We start from the raw sequence: 16,919 nt of genomic DNA on the forward strand, positions 1-16,919 counted from the left end.
GGTTTCCGAGGAGCAACTGGTGAGCTTGAACTGCCAACCTTGCAGTTCAAACAGCTTTGCAGTTTGCGGCATTAACCCACAGCGCCACAGCAGGGGGGAGTAGAATTATGGGAGTGGACGCTCTGTCCTCACCCCTCAATTTTTCTTTACTGCTACTATTTCACTGCCTTTTTGGGAAAAAAAATGAATCAAGAAAAAAAAAAAAGAAGAAACTAGGGCACCATTTTTTTTCCCTCCCTATAGCTTAGTAATATATACCCACTGAAATACTCTGAGGATAAAGAATAAGAGCATAAAGCAAACTAATCCATATATATAATTGCTTCTGAATAATGGTAACCCTATTCTTTCAGAGCCTGCCCATTTTAATTCACTTGAACTGTCTACTCACACAGAATAATGGAATTTACAGAGACAGATGACCTCATTACGAAGCAGCCATAGCCAAATATCTTGAGGTACAAAAAAGTGTATAGTTAGTTCACAAGGTGATTTCATATTCATCATCCCTGTTGATATGTAAATTTTACAAGTCAGAATAATTCCAAAAGTGGTACAAAAGATACCAAACACATTAGACTGTTGTCAAGGAAAATTGGCCAAATCATTAATTGGTAAAATCTCTTACAGTTGTAGTATCTCTAGAAATGAACAAAGAGCAGCTTGAAAACACTCTTCCATGTTTTATCTCTCACCACATATTATTTTCTTTCTTAAGCAGTCCATGCGGGAGGTTTCATCAGGAGTGGCTGATACTCCTGCTGAGGCAGGATGAGGTTTTCTGTTTCCTAAGGCTTTCAGTTGCCATGGGCACAAGAGGCTGCTGGGACTGGAGGCTGGGCCAGCCCTGGCCCCTGGCTTGGCTCTCACAAATGGACAAATGCGTTTATTATTTTTGATAGGATCAAAGAACAAACTAGCTCTTTCCTCCTAAATTCTGCTCTCTCCCTCATCAGACCCTAAGGGCCCCTGCTGCGAGAAGCCAGGCAGCATGGTACATTCTTGAGGTTAGGCATGTCAGGAACTGGGAGATCAGGAGCACATGACACACGCTTCACAGCTAATGAAATGAGATAAATCAGAGAAGATTCACAGACACGCTTGATTTTATTCTCCAGATGGCATGATTCCTCCCTAAAAATCTAAAGTATTCTATTCGTAAGTCTCAATTCTTAGGAGCCATCTGGTTCAGCATCCTCATCCAATGGATGAGAGGTGAGATGGGTTTCCAAAGATCCCAGCTCCTTGCCCCCGGTGTCTTTTCCACCATCCTGAGCTTTAGTTGGAGCTCGAGGCCGGCCCTGGGTGGTGGGTCACCTCTGACTGTGGCGGCTCCATGTTCTGCAACATAACCAAACGAAGTCCGGTGCCATGCCACCTTCAGGGTCAGTGGTATGCTTGAGCCCAAATTGTGAGTGCCTTCCAACCTAGGAAGCTTACCTTCCAGCACTGCATCAGACAATATTCTGTGTGAGCCATGGAGTTCTCATTGGCTACTTTTTGGAAGTAGGTAGCCAAGCCTTTATTCCTAATCTGCCTTAGTCTGACAGTTCCACCAAAATCTATGCAGGATGACAAAATGGTAAGTGGCAGTGGCCTTGGGTATTTAAATAATGAGATTGCCTGTTTCTCTCATTGTGTTTATTCAGCAACTCCATGGTAGCCCCCATTAATTCTGAACACAATCTTCTTCTTTCTACTTAGGACTAATCTGTCTATCACTATTACCCACACAGGGCCTGTGTATATTTGCGGAATGAAAGAACTCCTCCACTCAAAACCAACCCCTACATGTCCCATTTGTTCTTGGTCTTTCACTTCTTAATATGTATATGATAATGGGCTTTAATCCCTACCAGTCACTGTAATGGCTGGATTTCGTGTTCTGTGTCAGGCTCTGACTTATAGTGACACTGTGTGCCACAAAAGGACATACTGCCAGCCTCTCACCATCTACGTCATTGTTGCTGTGTTCAGGCCCACTGTTAGAGCCACTGTGCTCATCCATTGCACTGATGGTCTCTCTCTTCTTTGCAGACTCTGGACTTCACTGAGCATGATGTCCTTCTGTAGAGATTGGCCCTTACCGATAATATGCCCAAAGTATGTGAGTGAATTCTAAATAAAAGTTGCCTTACTTTATTTTACTTTTGGACTTCTGGTGTGGCACTGTAGGATCAGCACTGAACTGTGAACCACATGGTCAGCAGTTCAAACTCACCAGCTACTCCTTGGAAACCCTATACATGGTCATAATGAGTTGACTTGATGACACTTAACAACAACAACATTCTACTTATAAGGAGAATATAGTGTAGTGGATTACACATAGGACTGCCAACCTGAAGGTCAGCAGTTTGAATCCACCAGTGGCCCTGCAAGAGAAAGAGGACGCCTTCTGTTCCAGTAAAGCTTGACAGCCTCAGAAAGCCTATACAGGGTCATTGTGAGTAGAAAATGACTGGACAACACGTAGCAGCAGCAGTAGCATTCTACTTATGCATAAAGCTGCTTGACTATTCTGAATCTGTTTCTTAGGAGGACATGGCTACGGGTGTTAGCAAGACAGTAAAAAGGGGGAAATCACTGCTTTTTAAATGAAAAATAAAATTGTTTTTTATTTTTTCAGCCAGCCTAAGGCTGAGCTGGAACCATGGACTATTAAATATCCTCACTGCACACTTGTGATTGCTGTGGTCAAGGAGGGAAGAAGGAATCTTTTTTTTTAACAATAAAGTTTAACGCACAAAGAATGGGCACAAGAGGCAGCTGCTTCCACCCACTCTCATGGCCTCACTGGCTGGCAGCTAATTCTCAGGCGCCAGTGTCCAGCCTGAGGAGAAATGGTGGCCTTTGCTCTCGGCCTGCTCCCAGCACTGCCACGACATGAAAGTGAGAGGGACCTATCTGATCTCCCTTTGCTCTTGTTTAGACTTGTTCCTCATACAGTTGGCCACACACTTTCTTCTCATCTAGTGTACTGTGTAAAACCCCTGCAGGCTGTAAAGCTTAGTAAAGTCCAAACTCCAGTGCGCCAAGTACAGCTATAACTACATACCTGCCTGACGGGCTACTCTGTGCCAACTACTTTGAGAAATACTTGAAATGAAATGATCTGGCACCTGTAAAATAGCTTCTTTTTTAGTTGAATACACTATCATCTCTCTTTCTCCTGGTTTACTTTAGTTGTTCCCTGACTCTAGGATCAATGTCTCTTTGCAAGATGGTGGGGAACGTCCTACTCTAATTTCCTTGGGATGTTCATTTTTAATTCCTTGCATGACACACAAGTGCCTCTCCACTTTCACCTCCTTTCACACCCTAGTCACTCAGCATTAGTCACTATATCTTAATCACTCCTTGCCTTTTACATCATGTTCCTTTTGTGTAGAATGTTCTTTCTCAGTACTTCCATCTGGTGATTCTTTGCTTGTCTTTCAAGATCTATCTCAAAGGTCACTACTTTTATGAAGCACATATTTGGCTTGGTGGTTTTCTACCACAATGGATTAAAATATCCTTGAATGTTGGAACCCTGCCCATCCATCCCCAAATGCCTGCTCCAGATTCCAGTGTCAGACAAGTCCGCAGGATAGGATTTAAAAGCAACCCACTGGATGACACCAAAAGCAAGAGCCACAAAAGAAGAAGAAAAACAAACAGATTAATCGGGCTTCAGCAAAATGAAAAAAATGCTTTGCATCAATAAACTTTATCAACAAAGTAAAGAGAAAGCATTTCGGATATATACAAGTCTTCATAAGACATTAGTTTAAAAAGAGCCCCTATTAAATTTATGAATTCTGCTAAAATTAAGACAAAGACAAACATCAACTTTATGATGAAGTTTGGGTGAAAGAATGGTGAAATCACTGATGCTTTATGAAAAGTTTATGGAGACCATGTCACAAGGATATCAGCAGTTTACAAAAGGATAACTTGTTTCAAGAAAGGATGATACAATGTTGAAGAAGAAGTCCTTAGTGGCAGATCATTCATGTTGACTTCCAAGGAAAAAAAATTAATCTAGTTCATGTTCAAATTGAATAAGACTGATGATTATAAGCAGAAACCATGCTACCACTATAGACTCAATGGTTCAGCTTACACAATTCTGATGGAAAAATTAAAGTGAAGCTTATTGTTGTTAAGTGCCATTGAGTTGTTTCTGACTCATAGCAATCCTTTATAGGATTTCCAAGGAGTGGCTGGTGAGTTTGAACTGCAGTGGGTGCCCAAACTATTGCACACAGATTAGCTGCAGACAAGAGTAGAGCTTTCAAAGGAAATTTTAAACAAGTGGGATTAAGATTTGGAAGCATTTCTTCAGAAACGTAACAGGAGATGAAACATGGCTTTTGCCAGTATTATCCTGAAGATAAAGCATAATCAAACAATGTTGTTGTTGTTAAGTGCTGTCGAGTCGATAGCAATCAAGAAAAAGAAATGATACAGTTAATGCAAAAACAGACCAGTCAAAAGCAAAAGTGAAGGCAACAGTTTTGAGGGATGCTCAGGCATTTTGTTGGTTGGATTTCCAAGTGAACAAAGAATGATAATATCTGTTAATTACGAAAGAGTTTTGCAAAGCTTCAGCAGAGAAAGCTTCACCTGAGAATCCTTTAACATGAGAGTTTCTATGGGACATCACTAGGCACCCATTTTACAGTCCTGATTTGGATGCTTCTGACTTCTTTATGTTTTTCAATCTAAAAAAAATCTTTAATGAGCATGCATTTTTCTTCAGTTAATAGTGTAAAAAAAAAAAACTGTATTTATATAGTTAAAGTCTCACAACGCTACAATCTTTAGGGATGGGCTATGTGACAGGCCCACCACTTGTCTGTCAGTTTGTCATACTGTAATGGCTTGCGTGAACAGTAGTAGAACACTGTCAGCACCAGAATTTTGAATACTGAAACATGATGAAGAGCACCAAAAAACTGTCAGATATAGTGCTAGAATATGAGCCCCTCAGGTTGGAAGGCAGTCAAAATATGACTGGGGAAAAGCTGCCTCCTCAAAATAGAGTTGACCGTGATGATGCAAACGGAGTAAAGCCTTTGGGACCTTCATTTGATGATGGGGTCACAACTCAAAATGAAGAGAAATAGCTGTAAACATCCATTAATAATTGAAACATGGAACACATGAAGTATGAATCTAGGAAAATTGGAAATTGTCAAAAATGAAATGAAACCCATAAACGTACATCTCCTAGGCATTAGTGAGCTGAAATGGACTAGTATTGGCCATTCTGAATCTGACAATCACATGGTTTACTACGCTGGGAATGATAAATTGAAGAGAAATGGCACCACATACAACATTGAAAAGAACATTTCAAGATCTGTCTTGAAGTGCAACACTGTCTGTGGTAGGATAATAGCCACACGCCTACAATTCAAATTTACACACCAACCACTAGAGCCAATGAGGGTGAAATAGAAGAATTCTATCAACTTCTTCAGTCTGAAATTGATCAAACATGCATTCAAGATGTATTGATCACTACTTACAATTGGAATGCAAAGGCTGGAAATAAAAGGAAGGATCAGTAGTAGGAAAATATGGCCTTGGTGACAGAAACAATGCTGGAAACTATATGATAAAATTTTGTAAGACCAATGACTTCTTCATTGCAAATACATTTTTTAAGCAACACAAAATATGACTATACACATGGACCTTACCAGATGGAATACACAGAAATGAAACTGACTACATCTGGAAAGAGACAGTGGAAGAGTTCCATATCATCTGCCAAAACAAGGCCAAGGGCAGACTGTAGAACAGACCATCAATTGCTCGTATGAAAGTTCAAACTGGAGCTGAAGACAATTAAGTGAGGAGGTAAAAGAGCTGAATAGACAGTTTCAATGGTCAGTTCAAGAAGATAAAGTCAAATATTATAATGAAATGTGCAAAGACCTGGAGTTAGAAAATCAAAAGGGAAGAACACGCTCAGCATTTCTCAAGCTGAAGGAAATGAAGAAAAATTGTGGTATTGAAGGATTCTATGGGCAAAATCTTGAAAGACTCAGAAGTATCAAAAGAAGATGGAAGGAATATACAAAGTAACTGTACCAAAAAGAAATGGTTGATGTTCAACCATTGCAAGAGGTAGCATATGATCAAGCATCAGTGATACTGAAGGAAGAAGTCCAAGGTGCATTAAAATCACTGGCAAAGAACAAGGCACTGGAAATTGATGGAATATAGATTGAAATCTTTTAACAAACTGATGTGGTACTGGAGGCACTCACACATCTATGCCAAGAAATTTAGAAGACGACTACCTGACCAACTGACTGGAAGACATATTTGTGCCCATTCCAAAAAGAGGTGACCCAACAGAGTCTAGAAATTATTGGAAAATATCATTAATATGACATACAATTAATATTTCTCTAAAGATAATACAAAAATGGCTGCAACCAGACATTGACAGAGAATTTCCAGAGGTTCAAGCTGGATTTAGAAGAGGACGTGGAATGAGGGATATCATTGTTGATGTCAAATGGATCTTGGCAGAAAACTGAGTATATCAGAAAAATGTTTACCTGAGCTTTATTGACTGTACAAAGGCTTTCAGTTGTGTGGATCATGACAAGCTATGGACAACATGAGTATTACAAAACAATGAGTATAGCAAAACACTTCATTGTGCTCATGAGGAACCTGTACATAGACCAAGAGGCAGTTGTTCGAACAGAACAAGGGAACACCGAATGATTTATATTAGGAAAGGTGTGTACCAGGGTTGTATTCTTTCACCATACTTACTCAATCTGTATGCTGAGCAAATAATCAGAGAAGCTGGATTATTTGAGGAAAAATGTGACATCAGGATTGGAGAAAGACTTATTAACAGCCTGCGATATGGAGATGATATAATCTTATTTGCTGAAAGCGAAGAAGACTTAAAATACTTACTGATGAAGATTAAAGACCACAGCCATTGGTATAGGTAGCACCTCAACGTAAAGAAAATAAAAATCCTCACCACTGGACCAATAAATAACATCATGATAAATGGAGAAAAGACTGAAGTTGTCAAAGACTTTATTTTGCTTGGAGCAACCATCAAGACTCATGGAAGAAGCGGTCAAAAAAATCAAATAATGTATTGCATTAAGCAGATCTGTTGCACAAGATCTCTTTGAAGTGTTGAAGAACAAAGATGTCAATTTGAAGACTCAGGTGTGCCTGGTCCAAGCCATGGTGAATCTTCAATCACCTCATATGCACTGAATAAGCAAGACTGTAGAAGAATCGATGCGTTTGATCTGTGATGTTGGGGAAGAATATTGAAAGTACTACTGGTTGCCAAAAGAACAAACAGATCTGTGTTGGAAGAAGTACATCCAGAATGCTTCTTGTAAGCAAGGATGCCAGACTTCAGCTCTCATACTTCGAACACATTGCCAGGAGGGATCAGTCCCTGGAAAAGGATATCATGAAAGGTTGGAGAAAAAAGGAAGACCCCCCAATAAAACTGATTAGCACAGTGGCGACAGCAGTGAGCTCAAATTTAGCAAGATTGTGAGGTTGGCATGGGACTAGGCAGTGTTTTGATCTGTTGTGCACAGGGTCACTATGGGTTGGTGCCAACTCGATGGCACCTAGCAAAAACAACAACGTGACTGGTGTCATTCCTTACAAAAATGTCTTGAACTTGATGGAGCTTAGGTTGAGAAATAAAGTTTATATTTTTAAATTCTTATCTTTCAATTCTATTTTCCCACAAACTTTTGAAGTTCTCTTTATATATCTGCTAAAAATTTAAAATCCAAAAGCACATAAAGAATTCCTATAACTTAACAATAAAAAGCATACAAACTAATTTTAAAAGGGTAAAGAACCAGAATAGACATGTCTCCAAAGAAGATGTACAAATGGTCAATAAGCACATGGAAAGATGCTCATGGTTGCTGTTGTTAGGGAAATGCATGTCAAAACCACAATGAGATCAATATCTTCATCCCCCTCTAGGATGGCTATAATCAGAAAACTGGAAGCCAACAAGTGTTGGCAAGGATATAGAGATGCTTTCCTGGTGGGACTGTAAAATGGTACAGCCTCTGTGCAAAGCAGTGAAAGTACAACCTAGAATTACCATATTGTTGTTGTTGTGTTATGAAGTGTGATTGAATCAGTTCTGACTCATAGTAATCCTGTGTAGGATTTTTTAGACTGTAAATCTTTGCAGGAGCAGAAAGCCTCATCTTTTTCCTGTGGAGCAGTTGGTTGGCTCAAACCATTGATTTTATGGTTGTTAGTCTAGTGCTTATCCTAAAGAGCCATTGCACTTCCTAGAATTACCATATTGTTGTTGTTGTTAAGTACCGTCAAGTCGGTTCCGACCCATAGCGACTCTCTAGAGGGTTTCCAAGGAACAACTGGTGAGCTTGAACCACCAACCTTGCAGTTCAAATGACTTTGCAGACTAGCGCATTAATCCACAGCGCCACACCAGGGCTCCTAAGTTCCTATAATGGAATGTTATTCGGCCATAAAAAGCATTAACGTCTGCTATATGCTACAAATATGGAAAGGCCTTGAAACAATTATGCTGAGTGAAATGAGTCAGACATAAAAAGACAAATGTTGTATGATCCATATATATGAAATGTCTAGAATAGGAAAAATGAATAGAGACAAAAGTGGATTCGTGGTTACCAGTGCCAAAAAGAAGTGAGAGGGGGGAGTTATTGTTTATTGGGTGCAGAGTAAATGATAATGTAAATGATAACGGGTTTGGGGTAATGAAAAATTTTGCAGATAGAGAGTATTGTGGTTGTGCAATATTGTGAATATAATTAATGCATACTCTAAGTGGTTAAAATGGGCAACAGTATTATATATATTTCACCACAATTCAAAAAAGAAAAATAACCTACCCTATAGTGCTGATGTTCTACCTGGGAACTTAGTGGTGACTTGATTCTTTCTGAGTCCATGATCCGTTTGTCTCTCTGACTCACCAGTTCTTATCCCTATGCCTTACCCTGTGTATGCCCTCAAATTAGTTGAGTAGTATTAAGTGTCATGGAATCGCTTCTGACTCATAGCAACCCTGCATAGGGTTTTGGAGGCTTTATCTCTTTCACAGAGTAAGTAGCAGGCTCGAACCACAGACCTTGTGGTTTGCAGTCCAGTGCTTACTGTATGGGTCTACCGCATTCCCTATTTAAGTATGTTGTTGTTGATGCTGTGAAGTTCTGACTCATAATGACCTTTCAGAGGGTTTCCAAGGAGCAGCTGGTGGGTTTGAACCACCAAACTTGTGGTTAGCAGTCTAGTACTTATATTATAACGGCACACCAGGACTACTATTTAAGTATATTGCTGTTGTTAAGTGCTGTCAAGTAGGTTCTGACTTATAGAGACCCTGGATAGGGTTTCCAAGGAGCAGCTGGTGGATTTGAACTGCCAACCTTGAGGTTCAGACTGACCTTGCGGTCCAGTACATTATCCTGCAGCACCACATCAGAACTCCTACTATTTAACTTACTTGAACATAGTATTTAAGCATTGAAGCCACTAAGCCATGAACTCGACTGGTAACAGGAAGCATATTTTACTAATTTTTGTATCTTCCACATGTTCTGGTTTAAAACTTTGCCCATGGTAGAGGCTAGATTTGTTAAACTAATAAACAGAGCAATCCCAATGGAATTTGTGGGCATAACCTGGAAGAGGAAGGAAGTGGATTGGAAGTTTTTGAGAGCAGAGAAACCTTAAGTGAGTGAATGTAGCTATTGGCTTAAGGCTGCTTGGACAGTTCCCCAGGGATGAGGCTTTGGTAAGAAAAGGGAAAGTAGTTAGGAGACAAAGGCCAAAGGTAGCTTGTGATGGTAGCAGAAGACATCAGATATCCTCAACTGTCTTAAAAATGCAATGGCTTGAATAAATAATAATCGTAAAAGATGGAAAAATAATATTTTTTACTCAAAATATTAATAGCAGTTGTAAAATTACAGTCATTTATTTTATCATTTCCCCCACTATTTGTCTAAAGCTCAACTGCCATTCTCTCTGGAAGCAATATACAAACTGATATACATTTAAAAATGAAAGTTACATTTTAAAAGTCAGAATGTACTTTACCTCTGGAGTCCCAGTCAATATGTGTAATGTAACTAGATGCACCTTTGCAGATGCCAACCCTTTTGCTTGTAAGAACATTATAAATATCCACAAAGTTATCATGGGATGCCACGGCAAGGTATTTTCCAGTATCTAGAAAGAAAATTGTGCAGTTAATATTCAAACTTTTCATGTGACAATTGACTTCCAGGAACTTAGCATTTTAAAATTGGGAAAAGGCCAAGGAATCATTTAAAATAGCATACTCTTGTAAAAAAAACAAACCTTTTTATTTTTAATTTTTTTATTCCTAGGCTGTGGTATTTTAATAAGCAAATGCTGCCAACTTCACCTTTTGAGAATTTAATATCAGAGATCATTTCTTTTCGGTGATGGAAGGAGACCATGTCTTCCACAGTGTCAGCATTTACAACCAGGAAACTCCCATCGTTCAAACCAACTGCTAAGGCTTTCCCATCAGGGGAGAAGGCACAGCATCTTCCACCTACAAAGAATTCCCATGAAATATTATTACTACCCCTGCCTTTATAGTCAAACAACCAGGGAGGAAAGATAAACATATAGAGTATGCATGGGCATACAACTGTGACTTTAACTTAATGCTATGTTTGTGAACAGAACATGATTTAAACATCTCGTCTTCCCAAATCCAAGAAAAATGATCATAATGCAAAAATTACATTTTCAATTGTTATATGGTTTACACATTCATTTCTTCTATCTGAATACCTGGGTTTTTCAGAAGACAAAAGGGATGAATGGGAGAGTGGAGTGAAGGAGTAATATACCTGTATCTGCTTTCAAGAAAAAAGTTAATCTTTAAGAAGGTGACCTGTGTGGATAAAATTTCCCACAACCATTTTCTTGGTATCTTGCCTTATGTGTAAGACTTGCTTGCAAGAACTTGGTAGTTAGTCATTCAGTTATGTAATCCATAGATTATAATGTATAATTCTTTAAGTGAAGGTCGTGCTCCTGTCTCCTATGTCATGGAGAGAATGAAATATGAACACCTTTCTCTCAATGGGTGCGTGGGGTTGATAGTGCCGCAGGACTCTTGTGATATCTGCTGCTTTGTAAAGCATGGAAGGGAGCCCTGGTGGTGCAGCGGATTGAGTGGTAGGCTACTACCTGAAAGGTTATCAGCTCAGACCTACCAACCTCTCATCTTTGTGGGAGAAAGATGAGGCTACTCTAAAGATACACGGAATCTGCTTCTGTAAAGATACACAGTCTTGGAGACCTATGGAGCAGCTGTACCCTATCTTATAGGGCACTCTGACCCAGAATCAATGGCAGTGAGGGGTGTAAGGCATGGGAGGGACATTTCTGTGTGAGGAGGCTAGACTTGATGGCAGTATGTTGCATAGGAATCTTATTTTAAAATATGCCTCCAGCCCCTAGCCCTTGTTAAGGCACTAATTAATAAGCACAGCCCAGGGATGGAACAGTAATTCGGACATTTCAAATAATGGATCTTCCTTACAAACCCCTCTGTTGTATTCATAGGAGATAAAAAGCTATTTTTCATACCAGTAACTTTAAATTGGTTCATCTAAGTTATATCTTCATTCATTCATTCACAAATATTTAGATATTTAGTTACCCGTTATGAGACAGCACAGTACTAGTGCTGAGAACATGGGAAGACAGACTGCTCTTGAGGAGTATCATCGAGATTATATAATTTTCCATAGAATGTATTGTCCAAAACAGGACACTTTTGAGAGTAAAAGGGAGAACTATTAATAATTATACCATGACAACAGGCATAAACTGAGATGAATGGTCATCCTCTGTAAGATACATCAAGAGTTGCTTTGGTGAACTAAGTTTTAACCTGCTGAATAAAGTCTATTGATTGACATTCATAACGAAGACTTGGTCTGTCATTTACCCCAAATAAATTATTGGCCCAAATGATTCAACCTTGTAGTGGTTAGTGGTGAAGAGCAGAAGCTATGAGGTCAGACCGGGTTTGAATCCTGTCTTCTCTTGGAAGTCTGGTGTGAAGAGAAGGAAATGGTGGAGGGAGGTGGCACAGAGGATTGCAGTAATCACAGATGTGCTCTCTGGAGCCACACTGTCTGGGTTTGGATTTAATTCTACCACTTACTAGTTGTGTGACTTTGAGCAAACATCCCTCAGTTTCCTAATCTGTGAGTGCTAATGATAACGCCCACTCATTGGGGTCTCATAAAAACCAACTGTGGAGTGGTAGTACAAAAACCACTGCAGAATTATTACCCATCATCATTATTGTTACTATTGTTTTGGCATCTATTTTCATGCCCCTTAAACAAGCCCTGGTGCAGCGCTGGAGGATAAGTGCTGGATGACTCACCACAAGGTTGGTGGTCCCAACCCACCAGCTGCTCCTTAGAAGCTATATATAGGCTTGCTATGGGTCAGAACAAGCAAAGGAGCTCTGGTAGCATAGTGGTTATGAGTAGGGCTGCCAAACTCAAGGTCAGCAGTTCGAAACTACCAGTGGTTCCGCAGGAGAAAGATGAGGCATTCTGCTCCTGTAAAGATTTACAGCCTCAGAAACCCTGTGCAGGGTCACTATGAGTTGGAACTGACTCCAAGGTACTTACCAATCAACATGAGTCAGAACAGACTCAGGGCACTAACAACAAGCTCTCCATGCCTCTCTACCTATGAAACTACTCAGCGCAAACATTTTTGGGCCAGACCCTAATCTCATTCTCTCCTGCACTAAGAATTTTTATGGACACCTGCATTTTTAGTTCTCATGGCACCTCCTGATAAATCTGTTCCTGGGTGTAGACCTCCTTCAGGCCTCCACAGAACCTTATTTGTGTCTGATATCTTTAGCTTGTCTCTCCACATCCATTCTCTACCTATGTACACCCAGCCCTATGCCTGGAGGCTGTTCTGCATGGAATGTGGCAATGGACTTCCTGGCCCTGTGTCTTCTGGTTGGGTTTGGCCAAAGGCAAGTATGGGCAGGAGACTGGAGGGAGGGAGAGTGAGGAAAGAGGAGAGAGGTTGGCGTACTGATTCCCCAACCACCTACCAGCAAGGTTGTGGAGCACTGCTGAGACCATAGCTTCTGACATTTCACACAACTCTCACTTCCAAGACCCCAGCAGGCACTTCCTCTTCTTATCCCTTCAGACCAAGGGCTGGTGTATGATTGTCACTATCTGCCTTGAGCTTCACTATCCCTGATCAGTTCCCTACGCCACATCCACTACTTTATAAATAGTCTCTTTTTCAGGCTCTCCTCAAATTATCCTATTTGAATGGGTCACCTGTTGCTGGGATTCTGCTCAAATCTTGTCCATCTCTGATACTAGAGATGAGACTACTCTCTTCTAGGTATTTTCAGTGCCTGATCCCTGGAAACTACTTGGTAAATTTGCTGAATTTGTGTGCCTTGGTACACCTCTGAGTGCATACGGGTGTTTTAGATTTGACATATTACATATATACGTTCAATACATATTTACTCAGTTCTTGAGGTTATTTTGTCTCTACATAGCTGATTTTTTATTTTCAGTCATAAAATAACTTATGGAGACTGTTAGACATAAAATTAGACAGACTTCTTTACAAGCTCATGCATTTCAATTCCCACAGCTCTCAAGGAGAAGAAGAAGGAGATATTGCCCCCAGGTGGCAGATGTCTGTGCAGTGCAAGAAAAATAAACAATAGAGCTGGTGCACCCTGGGACCAGATTCTCCATCCTACTGGCATACTTCTACATGTACTTCACTCTGACTCTCTATCAACAAACAGTGAATTCCCACTGCCTAGAGTCCTGTGTGGTGCTGTTGGATAAGCACTGGACTGCTAATGGAAAGGCTGGCATTTCAAACCCACCAGTGTTGCAGACCGTGTAAGACTAGTCAGAGGTTCGAGGCCCTCTAGGGCTGAGTGTAACAAATGAGGCCACTGGCAGTTAATGGAAAATTGCTTTCATCTTAATATTCAGGTATATATATTAAATTAATACACTGGAGCCTTTGAAAATCCACAGATAAATGTGATCTTTTCCTAAAGCCGAGACTAAAGGTTGCAAGGTTAAACCTTTCTCCAAAGGATTAACTAAAAATATCTTAGCTACTTCTCGGTTCTTTGTTCTATAGACAAAGAACCCATCTTCCCTAATCCCTTTTCCAGGTGCAGCCCATTCACCTGGGCGTCTCCTGCAGAACTCTCACCTTCCCCCAACTGACCTCAGGGGCTATAGATATGTTAATTGGGCCTGAGAATCCAAGTTGCTGGCCTGGGATTTGAACCAGTGAAGTACAATGTAAAGTTACCTGAATGTCTGGAAAATTACTGATGTTAGCTGTATCCTGTTTTAGTCCCTCCCAGCTTGGTGTGAAACTCCTCCCCTAAATAAAGCAGAGGCCCGGGCCTCCCCAGGTGTGTATTACTGGTTGGAAGGCATGGAGTAAAGATTGCGGTGCATTACTGGTTGGAAGGCATGGAGTAAAGATTGTGGTGCGTTACGGGTTGGAAGGCATGCGTTAAAGATTGCAGGGCAGTGAGTCGCTGCCTGCAGAGGCCATGATGCCTGTAGTCCCAAGCCTGCCCACCAGTGATGTATCCACCCTGGCTTTGGGGTGCCTCATTGTCTCCCTTCTTCTGTTTGTCTGTGTATTCTTTCGCTATCCCTATCGCCGCTGGATCTCCCCTCCTCGTGAACCAAAAACTCGTGACAACTATGTCGGGGTCAGACCCCGGCACACCAGCACTCCTTGGAAACCCTATACAGGGTCGCTATGTGTTGGAACCAACTCAAACAGCATTTAACAATAAAAGCATCATTTCTATACTAGGGGATACTGAATGGTTTAAAATTGGGAAGTAGTTTCTATACTAGGGGGTACTAAGTGGTTTAAAATTGGGAAAGGTGTGCCTCAAGGTTGTATTCATTCACCATACTTTATCAATCTGTATGCAGAGCAAATAATCTGAGAAGCTGAATTGTATGAAGAAGAATGTGGCATCAGGATTGGAGGAAGATTCATTAACTTGTCATATATAGATGGCACAGTCTTGATGACTGGAAACGAACAGGACTTGAAATAGTTATGAAGATCAAGGACTACAGGCTTCAGTATGGATTGCAAATCAAAGTAACAAATCCTCACAATTTGATCAATAAATAATGTCATGATAATGGAGAAATAATTGAGATATTTATAAGTTTTGTTTTGCTTGGATCCATAACCAACACTCATGGAAGCTGCAGTTAAAAACTCACACAACATATTGCATTAGGTAAATCTGCTCCAAAAAAGTACTCCTTTAAAGTACTAAAAGAGCAAAGATACCAGTCTGAGGATTAATGTATGCCTGACCCACACATGGTACTATGAACTTGACAGCAAGGTTGGTTTGAACCACAAGGTTGACGGTTCAAATTCTCCAGCTGCTCCTTATAAACCCTACACAGGGTCGCTATCAATCAATGTACTTAACAACAATGCATATGAAAGTCGCTCAGTTAATAAGGAAGACTGTAGAAGAATTGATGCATTTGAATTATGGTGTTGTGGAAGAATATTGAAAAAGTACCATGAACTGCCAGAAGAACAAACAAATCTGTGATGGAAGAAGTACGGCTAGTGTGTTCCTTAGAAGCAAGGATAGTGAGACTTCATCTCTCATTTTTGGATACATCAGGAGGGATTTGTTCCTGGAGAAGGACATCACACTTAGTAAAGTGGATGGTCAGCAACAAAAGAGAAAAAGCCCCAATAAGATGATGGACACAGATGGCAGCAACACTGGGCTCAAACAGAACAATTGTGAAGACGGCACAGAACAGGGTAGTGTTTCATTCTTGTGCACCAACTCAATAACACCTAGCAACAACAACAGTATGTTTTCTAACATATGTAGGATAAACAGTGAACTACTAACCACAAGGTTGGGAGTTAAAACCCACCAGCCACTCCACAGGGGAAAGATGAGACTTTCTACATCCACAAACACTTACAGCCTGGAAAACCCTATTTAGAGCCACTGTGAGCTGGATTGGAGGCAATGGCAGTGGGTTTAGGATTTTTGTTTTATTAACCGAATGAATGAATGAGCCCAACACATTCTGCTTGTTCTGTATGCTTTTGCAGGTGTGTGAGGTGATGCCATTACCTTTTTTGAGTTTCCGTACTGCCAGCATACGGTGCTGGGAAGATAATTCCCAGATTCGAAGCGTTTTATCGTCGCTCACTGTAGCACAGATAGGCAAGAGAGGGTGAGCTGCAAGCCCCCACACTTCTCCTTCCATGTGTCCCTGGGGGGAGAGGAATTGGGCAACATAAGCTCATTTCATATTTCTGGCTAGCCTTTCTTCAGCCTTGTGTTACATAGTCAGCCTGAGAGCGTACCAACAGGGTTCCAATCAGAATAAACAAAGCTTGGATTTCCTTGAGCCATGACTGCACTGAATTGAGTTTTCATTTGTGCTTACTTCTAAAGCTGGGCCTATGTGGTGCTAAAGCATTCATTTGGAAAGCAAAACTTGGACTCGATGCTTAGAGGTTTTATTTAGATGATGCCAAATATTTTCCCACTTGGAAACATCTGGATACTGAAAGGCCTTCCCTCATTTTATCTTATTGTCTGACACTCAAGCTGTTTTACTGGGTGGTACATAAACACAATATACATGTGTTGTTGTTTTTAGGTGCCATTGAATTGGTACCAATTCATAGAGACCCTATCTATGTACAACAGAACAAAACACTGCCTGGTCCAGAGCTAACCTCACAATTGTTGCCATGCTGGAGCTCATTGATGCTGCCACTTTGCCAATCCATCT

The 16,919-nt window shown here is 40.6% G+C and overlaps 1 protein-coding gene across 1 annotated transcript in view; it reads right to left on the reverse strand.

Moving 5' to 3' along the window:
• The window catches only part of EML6 (echinoderm microtubule associated protein like 6), a 443,186-nt gene that overhangs the window by 99,691 nt on the left and 326,576 nt on the right, over positions 1-16,919 (reverse strand). The window contains exons 21-23 of the mRNA XM_006873534.1: positions 16,250-16,391; positions 10,445-10,597; positions 10,114-10,245 (exon numbers count right to left, since the gene is read on the reverse strand). Of these exons, the coding sequence (XP_006873596.1) occupies positions 10,114-10,245; positions 10,445-10,597; positions 16,250-16,391 (427 nt within the window). The remainder of the gene's footprint in view (positions 1-10,113; positions 10,246-10,444; positions 10,598-16,249; positions 16,392-16,919) is intronic.

Source organism: Chrysochloris asiatica, unplaced genomic scaffold, assembly GCF_000296735.1.
Source record: "Chrysochloris asiatica unplaced genomic scaffold, ChrAsi1.0 scaffold00245, whole genome shotgun sequence".
Taxonomy (NCBI): Eukaryota; Metazoa; Chordata; class Mammalia; order Afrosoricida; family Chrysochloridae; genus Chrysochloris; species Chrysochloris asiatica.